Raw genomic sequence first — 11,915 nt, 5'->3', positions numbered from 1 at the left:
ATAGCAGAGAATCATGCTTTACGTTACCCAACACTGGAACAGTCCATTGTCAGATATTTAGGCCCAGGCACCCAGGCAGAGGAGAGAGGTCCCATAACAGAGAATCTGGCTTCATGTCAGCAGAGAATCAGTCTTCATGTCATAGCAGAGAATCAGGCTTCAAGTCACCCACCACTGTAACAGTCCATTGTCATATATTTAGGCCCCGGCACCCAGGCAGAGGAGAGAGGTCCCATTACAGAGTATCTGGCTTCATGTCAGCAGAGAATCAGTTTTCATGTCATAGCAGAGAATCATGCTTTACATCACTCAACACTGGAACAGTCCATTGTCAGATATTTAGGCCCAGGCACACAGGCAGAGGAGAGAGGTCCCGTAACAGAGAATCTGGCTTCATGTCAGCAGAGAATCAGTCTTCATGTCATAGCAGAGAATCATGCTTTACGTCACCCAACACTGGAACAGTCCATTGTCAGATATTTAGGCCCAGGCACCCAGGCACCCAGGCAGAGGAGAGAGGTCCCATAACAGAGAATCTGGCTTCATGTCAGCAGAGAATCAGTCTTCATGTCATAGCAGAGAATCAGGCTTCACATCACCCACCACTGTAAAAGTCCATTGTCATATATTTAGGCCCCGGCACCCAGGCAGAGGAGAGAGGTCCCATAACAGAGAATCTGGCTTCATGTCAGCAGAGAATCAGTCTTCATTTCATAGCAGAGAATCATGCTTTACATCACCCAACACTGGAACAGTCCATTCTCAGATATTTAGGCCCAGGCACCCAGGCAGAGGAGAGAGGTCCCGCAACAGAGAATCTGGCTTCATGTCAGCAGAGAATCAGTCTTCATGTCATAGCAGAGAATCATGCTTCACGTCACCCAGCACTGGAACAGTCTATTGTCAGATATTTAGGCCCAGGCATCCAGGCAGAGGAGAGAGGTCCCGTAACAGAGAATCTGGCTTCATGTCAGCAGAGAATCAGTTTTCATGTCATAGCAGAGAATCATGCTTTACATCACTCAACACTGGAACAGTCCATTGTCAGATATTTAGGCCCAGGCACACAGGCAGAGGAGAGAGGTCCCGTAACAGAGAATCTGGCTTCATGTCAGCAGAGAATCAGTCTTCATGTCATAGCAGAGAATCATGCTTTACGTCACCCAACACTGGAACAGTCCATTGTCAGATATTTAGGCCCAGGCACCCAGGCAGAGGAGAGAGGTCCCATAACAGAGAATCTGGCTTCATGTCAGCAGAGAATCAGTCTTCATGTCATAGCAGAGAATCAGGCTTCACATCACCCACCACTGTAAAAGTCCATTGTCATATATTTAGGCCCAGGCACCCAGGCAGAGGAGAGAGGTCCCATAACAGAGAATCTGGCTTCATGTCAGCAGAGAATCAGTCTTCATGTCATAGCAGAGAATCATGCTTTACATCACCCAACACTGGAACAGTCCATTCTCAGATATTTAGGCCCAGGCACCCAGGCAGAGGAGAGAGGTCCCGTAACAGAGAATTTGGCTTCATGTCAGCAGAGAATCAGTCTTCATGTCATAGCAGAGAATCAGGCTTCACATCACCCAGCACTGGAACAGTCTATTGTCAGATATTTAGGCCCAGGCATCCAGGCAGAGGAGAGAGGTCCCATAACAGAGAATCTGGCTTCGTGTCAGCAGAGAATCAGTCTTCATGTCATAGCAAAGAATCATGCTTCACGTCACCCAACACTGGAACAGTCCATTGTCAGATATTTAGGCCCAGGCACCCAGGCAGAGGAGAGAGGTCCCGTAACAGAGAATCTGGCTTCATGTCAGCAGAGAATCAGTCTTCATGTCATAGCAGAGAATCATGCTTCACGTCACCCACCATTGGAAAAGTCCATTGTCATATATTTAGGCTCCGGCACCCAGACAGATGAGAGGTTCATTCAACTTTGTTTGCCCAGCAATATAATGGTAAAATGAAAATAAAGATAGGATTTAATGAGGAAGTGCCCTGGAGTACAATAATATATGGTTAAGGGGAGGTAGTTAATGTCTAATCTGCACAAGGGATGGACAGGTCTTGTGGGATCCATGCCTGGTTCATTTTTATGAACGTCAGCTTGTCCACATTGGCTGTAGACAGGTGGCTGCCTTTGTCTGTAATGACGCCCCCTGCCGTGCTGAATACACGTTCAGACAAAACGCTGGCCGCCGGGCAGGCCAGCACCTCCAAGGCATAAAAGGTTAGCTCTGGCCACGTGGACAATTTAGAGATCCAGAAGTTGAATGGGGCCGAACTATCAGTCAGTGCGTGGAGGAGTGTGCACACGTACTGTTCCACCATGTTAGTGAATTGTTGCCTCCTGCTAACACGTTGCGTATCAGGTGGTGGTGCAGTTAGCTGTGGCGTGTTGACAAAACTTTTCCACATCTCTGCCATGCTAACCCTGCCCTCAGAGGAGCTGGCCGTGACACAGCTGCCTTGGCGACCTCTTGCTCCTCCTCTGCCTTGGCCTTGGGCTTCCACTTGTTCCCCTGTGACATTTGGGAATGCTCTCAGTAGCGCGTCTACCAACGTGCGCTTGTACTCGCGCATCTTCCTATCACGCTCCAGTGCAGGAAGTAAGGTGGGCACATTGTCTTTGTACCATGGATCCAGCAGGGTGGCAACCCAGTAGTCCGCACACGTTAAAATGTGGGCAACTCTGCTGTCGTTGCGCAGGTACTGCAGCGTGTAGTCGCTCATGTGTGCCAGGCTGCCCAGAGGTAAGGACAAGCTGTCCTCTGTGGGAGGCGTATCGTCATCGTCTGCGTTTCCCCCCAGCCACGTACCAGTGATGGGCCCCTAGCTGCTTTGGGTGCCACCCCGCTGTGACCATGCTTCATCCTCATCCTCCTCCACCTCCTCCTCATCCTCGTCCTCCTCGTCCTCCAGTAGTGGGCCCTGGCTGGCCACATTTGTACCTGGCCTCTGCTGTTGCAAAAAACCTCCCTCTGAGTCACTTCGAAGAGACTGGCCTGAAAGTGCTAAAAATGACCCCTCTTCCTCCTCCTCCTCCTCCTGGGCCACCTCCCCTTCCATCATCGCCCTGTGTTTTCTCAAGGAGACATAGAAGTGGTATTGTAACGCTGATAACGGCGTCATCGCCACTGGCCATGTTGGTGGAGTACTCGAAACAGCGCAACAGGGCACAGAGGTCTCGCATGGAGGCCCAGTCATTGGTGGTGAAGTGGTGCTGTTCCGCAGTGCGACTGACCTGTGCGTGCTGCAGCTGAAACTCCACTATGGCCTGCTGCTGCTTGCACAGTCTGTCCAGCATGTGCAAGGTGGAGTTCCACCTGGTGGGCACGTCGCATATGAGGCGGTGAGCGGGAAGGCCGAACTTACGCTGTAGCGCAGACAGGCGAGCAGCGGCAGGATGTGAATGCCGGAAGCGCGAACAGACGGCCCGCACTTTATGCAGCAGCTCTGACATGTCGGGGTAGTTGTGAATGAACTTCTGCACCACCAAATTCAGCACATGCGCCAGGCAAGGGATGTGCGTCAAACCGGCTATTCTCAGAGCTGCAACGAGATTTCGCCCATTATCGCACACCACCAGGCCGGGCTTGAGGCTCACTGGCAACAACCACTCGTCGGTCTGTTGTTCTATACCCCGCCACAACTCCTGTGGGGCCTGTCCCCCAAACATATGAGTTTCAGAATGGTCTGCTGAAGTTTACCCCGGGCTGTGCTGAAGTTGGTGGTGAAGGTGTGTGGCTGACTGGATGAGCAGGTGGAAGAAGAGGAGGAGGAAGCTGAGTAGGAGGAGGTGGCAACAGGAGGCAAAGAATGTTGCCCTGCGATCCTTGGCGGCAGAAGAACGTGCGCCAAACAGCTCTCCGCCTGGGGCCCAGCCACCACTACATTTACCCAGTGTGCAGTTAGGGAGATATAGCGTCCCTGGCCGTGCTTACTGGTCCACGTATCTGTGGTTAGGTGGACCTTGCCACAGATGACGTTGCGCAGTGCACACTTGATTTTATCGGATACTTGGTTGTGCAGGGAAGGCACGGCTCTCTTGGAGAAGTAGTGCCGGCTGGGAACAACATACTGTGGGACAGCAAGCGACATGAGCTGTTTGAAGCTGTCTGTGTCCACCAGCCTAAATGACAGCATTTCATAGGCCAGTAGTTTAGAAATGCTGGCATTTAAGGCCAGGGATCGAGGGTGGCTAGGTGGGAATTTACGCTTTCTCTCAAATGTTTGTGAGATGGAGAGCTGAACGCTGCCGTGTGACATGGTTGAGATGCTTGGTGATGGAGGTGGTGGTGTTGGTGGTACATCCCCTATTTGCTGGGCGGCAGGTGCCAACGTTCCTTCAGAGGCGGAGGAAGAGGCCGAGGCGGCAGCAGCAGAAGAGGCCGAGGCGGCAGCAGCAGAAGAGGTAGCAGGGGGAGCCTGAGTGACTTCCTTGTTTTTAAGGTGTTTACTCCACTGCAGTTCATGCTTTGCATGCAGGTGCCTGGTCATGCAGGTTGTGCTAAGGTTCAGAACGTTAATGCCTCGCTTCAGGCTCTGATGGCACAGCGTGCAAACCACTCGGGTCTTGTCGTCAGCACATTGTTTGAAGAAGTGCCATGCTAGGGAACTCCTTGAAGCTTCCTTTGGGGTGCTCGGTCCCAGATGGCGGCGGTCAGTAGCAGGCGGAGTCTCTTGGCGGCGGGTGTTCTGCTTTTGCCCACTGCTCCCTCTTTTGCTACGCTGTTGGCTCGGTCTCACCACTGCCTCTTCCTCCGAACTGTGAAAGTCAGTGGCATGACCTTCATTCCATGTGGGGTCTAGGACCTCATCGTCCCCTGCATCGTCTTCCACCCAGTCTTGATCCCTGACCTCCTGTTCAGTCTGCACACTGCAGAAAGACGCAGCAGTTGGCACCTGTGTTTCGTCATCATCAGAGACGTGCTGAGGTGGTATTCCCATGTCCTCATCATCAGGAAACATAAGTGGTTGTGCGTCAGTGCATTCTATGTCTTCCACCGCTGGGGAAGGGATAGGTGGATGCCCTTGGGAAACCCTGCCAGTGGAGTCTTCAAACAGCATAAGAGACTGCTGCATAACTTGAGGCTCAGACAGTTTCCCTGGTATGCATGGGGGTGATGTGACAGACTGATGGGCTTGGTTTTCAGGCGCCATCTGTGCGCTTTCTGCAGAAGACTGGGTGGGAGATAATGTGAACGTGCTGGATCCACTGTCGGCCACCCAATTGACTAATGCCTGTACCTGCTCAGGCCTTACCATCCTTAGAACGGCATTGGGCCCCACCAAATATCGCTGTAAATTATGGTGGCTACTGGGACCTGAGGTAGTTGGTACACTAGGACGTGTGGCTGTGGCAGAACGACCACGTCCTCTCCCAGCACCAGAGGGTCCACTAACACCACCACGACCATGTCCGCGTCCGCGTCCCTTACTAGATGTTTTCCTCATTGTTACTGTTCACCACAATAAGCACATGGCACACACATGCTCACAGTTCTTAGGTGTGATTGATTTCCAGTCACAGTTTTAAACCATTTGGTCTGTTCTTCTTGACTTGGTCTATCACAGGCCCTCCCAAGGTGAAAGACATATAAGACATATAAGACTATAATAAGCTTCCCCAATAAAAGCTCCTCTCTGCTGTGGGTGTGACTGCTCCAACCTCTATCCCTAGGGAATTGTGCAAATTAACCCTACTTGCTAGCTAACTACCATTCAGTGCCGCTCGTCCTATCTATATCATTGACTGCAGCGTTATCTGCATATGACCATGGGGTCACCTTGGGCATCTGTATTTATTACCAACAGAAATGCAGTATACAGCATGGAGACATCCTACGGTAGGCTTGACCTCTATTCTGATCCCTGACAGAGGCTAGCTTTACAGTCTCAATGACACTTAACCCCTACTTAGGCACATGGCAATAATTTTACAGAGCAGTTTGTCAATAATTACAATTAGGGATAAGCTAACTTCATATTTTAAAGTTCGAATTCGTGTTCGGGATGGGGTATATGCTGAATTGCATTATGGATTCTGTTACCACGGACCATAACGCAATACCATGATGGAATGCATAATGGAATGCCTTTAGAGGCATTCCGTTATTAATTCCATCATAAAAGAAGTCTATAGGTGTGATATACTGAGGGGTGTATTTACTGAGAAAATATATACTGAGAAAGTATATTATAATGCATTTGTATTGTGCAGCAGTTTTGTTCTGCTGTGATACTCAAGCTAAATAGAGGGACAGACGCTATTGGAATAACTAATTGCAACTGGTGTGATATACCAGTTGCCCCCAAAAAACTGATTGGGGGCTGTGATATACCTATAATATACTTTCTAACATAGAAAGTATATTAAAGTGCATTTGTATTGTGCAGCAGTTGTGTGCGGTTCTGCTGTGATACCGCAGGTATATAGAGGGACAAGCGTTATTGGAACAACTATTTGCAACGGGTGTGATATACCTGTTGTCCCCCCAAAAAATGATTGAGGGGTGTGATATACCTGTTTCCACAAAATACTGATTGAGAGGTGCGATATGCCTGCTTCTACAAAATACTGATTAAGGGGTTCTATATACCTGCTTGCACAAAATACTTATTGAGGGGTGCGATATACCTGCTTCCACCAAATATTGATTGAGGCATGCGATACACTGGCTTCCAAAAAATACTGATTGAGGAGTGTGTTAAACCTGCTTCCACAAAATACTGATTGAGAGGTGCGATATACCTGCTTCCACCAAATATTGATTCAGGGTTTCTATATATCTGTCTCCACAAAATACTGATTGAGGGGTGTGATATACCTGCTTCTACAAAATACTGATTGAGGGGTGCGATATACTTGCTTCCACAAAATACTGATTAATGGGTTTGATATACCTGCTTTCACAAAATACAGATTGAGGGGTGCAATATACCTGCTTCCACCAAATATTGGTTCAGGTGTTCTATATACCTGTTTCCACAAAATACTGATTGAGGGGTGGGATATGCCTGCTTCTACAATATACTGATTAAGGGGTTCTATATATCTGCTTCCACAAAATACTGATTGAGGGGTGAGATATACCTGCTTCCACCAAATATTGGATGAGGCCTGCTATACATCGACTTCCACAAAATACTGATTGAGGGGTGCGATATACCTGCTTCCACAAAATAGTGAGTAAGTGGTTTGATATACCTGCTTCCACAAAATACAGATTGAGGGTTGCAATATACCTGCTTCTAACAAATATTGATTGAGGTGTGCTATATACCTGTTTCCACAAAATACTGATTGAGGGGTGCGATATACCTGCTTCCACAAAATAATGATTGATGGGTTTGATATACCTGCTTCCACAAAATATAGATTGAGGGGTGCGATATACCTGCTTCCACAAAATACTGATTCAGGTGTTCTATATACCAGTTTCTACAAAATACTGATTGAGGGGTGCGATATACCTGCTACTAGAAAATACTGATTAAAGGGAACCTGTCACCTCTACTATGCTACTCTCACTGAGCGTTTCTAAATCTTTATTGTGTTACCCTAAACATATAAATTACACTTTTCGTTTCATTTGCAGACGAATTCAATAAGTATTATGCATTTTTGTATTTCCCTCCTTTTATGCAAATTAACATAAAAGGGTCATATCTTACTTGTGTGACCAGAGAAGAGTCATATTTTCAAGCTCTGACTCATCTCAGGTTAATTTACATATGTATCAAATTGTTTTTTTACACAATAAAAGCACACAGAGCTATGGGGACTGGGTATTGTGGATGTGCTAGCGGCCATCTAGCAACCCGTGTCCTCAGCTCTATGAACAAAATCCAGGTGACAGGTGGTTAAGTGGTTCTATATACCTGCTTCCACAAAATACTGATTGAGGTGTGCGATATACAAGCTACCACCAAATACTGATTGAGGCCTGCGATATACCTGCTTCCACAAAAAATGCACTTCTCTAGGGACTTTGGGACAGGGTCATTTTGAAAATGACAAGCAGAGGAAGAGGTAGGCCTTTCCGCAGGGGTGGTAGGGGTCGACACCACCTGCCCGTCAGACTTCTGATTTATGACAGCCCAACGCGCTGGAACTACACCTTGTATATGCTTAATAGGCTGCTTCAGCAGCAGCGTGCCATTAACTACTACCTGAAGCAGGACAGGTTCTAGGGAGCTTGGTTTCTTTTCACCACGCCAGTGGATGCTTATGTGAGACGCATGCAGACTTCTGCAGCCATTTGATGAGATCAGCCGCAGCCAGGGCACCATCAGTGACATGGTATCTTATGCCTTCTTTCTGGAGTGTGCATTGCGTCGTGTCATTGATCAAACTGTCAAGGAGCAGGAGATGGAAGATGAGGAAGACGCAATGCTGAATGAATTCCCAGCGGGGAGCTACTCCATCTGAGACAATTCAGCAGGAGTCTGAAGAGGAGTCAGAAGAGGATGGTGGCTTTGGGGAGGAGGAGGAGCAAGAAAAGCAGGCTTTGAGAGGTACTTTAACATTTTCGGGGGTCCCTGGTGTTGTCTGTGGCTGGGGGGAGGAGACCGAGGACGACATTCTCCTGGGCGATGAACAGGAGCCAGGGCGCTCTACCACTTCCAATTTAGTGCAAATGGGGGCCTTCGTGCTCCAGTGTTTGAAGAGGGACCCCGTATAAAAAACCATAAAGGGCAAGGACCAGTACTGGGTGGCAACGTACTTAGACCCCGGTACAAATACAAAATGGAGGACATGTTACTAGCATCACAGAGGGCTGTCAGAATGCAGCATTTCCAGGCCTTGCTGTGAGAGATGCTGCATTCTCCTGTTGCGGGTACCAATGCTACCGAGTCTGCAAGAAGAGGACAGATAGACGATGTGTTGGTCACTTCGGATATGAGATCATTCTTGCAGCCAACCCATCGAGAGCCTCCCTCCAGATCCAGCCTTAAGGGACGCCTAGACCGACAGGTGTCCAACGACATCGGGTTTACGGCCGATGTGGACACTCTGAGAAGCTAGGAACCCCTGGACTACTGTGTGTGCAGGCTTTGGCCAGAGCTGGCACAATTTGCCATGGAACTCATGGCTTGTCCCTCGTCAAGTGTCCTGTCCGAAATGACGTTTAGCGCAGCAGGGGGGGTCGTGACCGATAAGCGCACTCGCCTAGCTCACGACAGTGTGGACTACCTCACATTTCTAAAAATTAATGAGGCATGGATCTCGGAGGAATTCGACAACTGTGACGACCACATGTAATTGAATTTCCTCATGCCAGCCCACACATATCCGCCACTATCCATAACAAAGAATGCTCCTTGTCTTATGTATATACAGCAGTATATAAGGCCTTTTCAGGTGAATGCCTAATTTTTGGGGCCTATACTTCAGTGGCCTACAGTAAAATTTTTAGCCGGTGACCGCCTATTGTACCACCAGCCACATCATCACAAGTTCTTTTCTGTCAGGTGAATGCCTAATTTTTGGGGCCTGTACTGGCCTACAGTAAACGTATTATCCACTGACTGTCTAATATACCTCCAGCCACTTAATCACTTGTTCTTTTCTGTCAGGTGAATGCCTAATTTTTGGGGCCTGCAATGGCCTACAGCAACATTTTTAGCCGGTGACCACCTATTGTACCATCAGACACATCATCACAAGTTCTTTTCCTTCAGGTTAATGCCTAATTTTTGGGGCCTGCACTGGCCTACAGTAAAATTTTTAGCCAGTGAGCGCCTAATGTACCTCCAGCCACATCATCACAAGTTCTTTTCTGTCAGGTGAATGCCAAATTTTTGGGGCCTGTACTCCACTGGCCTACAGTAAAATTGTTATTCAGTAACCGCCTAATGTATCTACAGCCACATAATCACTTATACTTTTCTTTCAGGTGAATGCCTAATGTTTGGAGTCTGTACTGGCCTACAGTAACATTTTTAGCCAGTGACCGCCTAATGTACCTTTAGCCACATCATCACAAGTTATTTTCTGTTAGGTAAATGCCAAATTTTTGGGGCCTGTACTGGCCTACAGTAAAATTGCTATCTACTGACCATCTAATATACCTCCAGCCACATAATCACTTGTTCTTTTCTGTCAGGTGAATGCCTAATTTTTGGGGCCTGTTTTCCACTGGCCTACAGTAAAATTGTTATCCACTGACTGACTAATGTACCTGCAGCCACATAATCACTTTTTTGTAAAGCAAAAAAAATAGTATTCTTTCCCGAGAAAAGATCATGAGGAAAATAAAATATACAAACAATGTAGTAGTTCTCTCGATGGTTTGCATTGCACTTGAAATTGACTTTCTGCTCCCCAAACTCTCACATGCTAAGAAGGAACCGTATACAGAATGTGATATAAAAAAAAAAAGATTTTAGGAATGTAGGGACTTTACAAATACCACAACATCTGCTGCACTGCTCTAATACTGAATTACAAGTACAACTGGGTATACAACAGATACTGGGAGGAGGTGATCTTCTGTCCTTACTTCAGCAAAAGTTTGGGCTAGGGCGGCCAGAGCAGTGAAGAGGGGTTCACAGACATCGATGGGGTTGGGAGGAGACCAGGTTTGTCCCCCAGCAAGGGACGTTTTGCAGGTGAGTGAGGTGGAAACCCAAGGAGTGGTGGTCGCTTAGGAGGCATCGCTAAAAGAGGTGGAGGTTTACCTGTTGCAGGAGAGATTCCTGGTGTAGGGAGGAGTCCAGCAGAGGGTCTGTCCCACAAGAGAGAGGGTTTTCCGATTGCCATGAGCGGAATCCTTCCCGGGGTAGGGAGGAACAGTGGAGGCTTGGCCAGAGCATCAGGACTGCCAACTGTTGATATATTTGTTTCATACACAGCGCTGATGCCATCATCCTTGTGACCGGTCTTCTTAAAGCCTGGCGTTGGAAGGAGCCCTCCGCCTGAAGGAGTGGGAAGGAGAGGAGGTGGCTTCTCCAGGAGATGCGTTTTAGTGCTGCTGTGACTTTCATAGGAAGCATTAGACTTCTCGGTGGTATCCGCTTCTTCAAAGCATCTGAACCTTGCTGATAGCAACAATCACACAGTCTGAAGGTCTCTCTTTGTGGTATTCATCTTGAATCTGCTGATAAAACTTCAAATATAGCTTCTCTCTGCGATCATCACAGTTGAACTGATTGCTGTTTTATGAGTGCTCATATCTCTCACAGTATTCCTCTGTCCCAGAAGTAAAGATATGTTTCTTCCCAAAAAGTTCTTCAATGCTTTCCTGTTCTTCCAAATCTCTACTGTACTGCTCTGAGAATGAAGCCTTCTGGCTAGGCTTGTATGGATTAATGTCTAGAAGAGGAGGAATCCAGCTTGGCTTCTTCTTGCCAGTTTCTGTGGCTGACCTCTAGTGTCCTTCACCCAAGACGACATATTAAACCACCTCTCCGGTCTCCCTTCCGCAGCCCCAGGAATGAACACCCACTTGTTCTTTTCTGTTAGGTGAATGCCTAATTTTTGGGGCGTGTTCTCTACTGGCCTACAGTAAAATAGTTTTTTATTGACCAACTAATGTACCTCAAGCCACATAATCACTTGTTCTTTTCTGTCAGGTGAATGCCTAATTTTTGGGGCCTGTACTGACCTACAGTAAAATTGTTATCCACTGACCGCCTAATATACCTCCAGCCACATAATTACTTGTTCTTTTCTGTCAGGTAAATGCCTACCGTAATTTTTCGGTCCTGTACTCCACTGGCCTTCAGTAAAATTGTTATCCACTAACCTCCTAATATACCTCCAGCCACATAATCAATTGTTCTTTTCTTTCAGATGAATGCCTAATTTTTGGGGCCTGTACTCCTCTTTCCTACAGTAAAATTGTTATCCACTGACCGCCTAATATACCTCCAGCCACATAATCACTTGTTCTTTTCTGTCAGGT

General features: G+C 47.6%; 1 protein-coding gene across 1 annotated transcript; it reads right to left on the bottom strand.

Annotated features, from left to right (window-relative positions):
• Positions 1-10,434: 10,434 nt before the first annotated feature.
• On the bottom strand, positions 10,435-11,404 carry LOC122926096 (proline-rich protein 2-like). Its single transcript, XM_044277481.1, has 2 exons — positions 11,377-11,404; positions 10,435-11,049 (listed from the first exon to the last, which is right to left on the bottom strand). Exons 1-2 carry the CDS (start codon positions 11,402-11,404, stop codon positions 10,529-10,531), a joined length of 549 nt encoding a protein of 182 aa, XP_044133416.1. The 3' UTR covers positions 10,435-10,528.
• Positions 11,405-11,915: the final 511 nt, after the last annotated feature.

This window comes from Bufo gargarizans, chromosome 2, assembly GCF_014858855.1.
Source record: "Bufo gargarizans isolate SCDJY-AF-19 chromosome 2, ASM1485885v1, whole genome shotgun sequence".
In the NCBI taxonomy this organism is placed as follows: domain Eukaryota; kingdom Metazoa; phylum Chordata; class Amphibia; order Anura; family Bufonidae; genus Bufo; species Bufo gargarizans.
The sequence above is the reverse complement of the archived record's forward strand: the minus strand, read 5'-3'. Positions and strand labels throughout refer to the sequence as shown.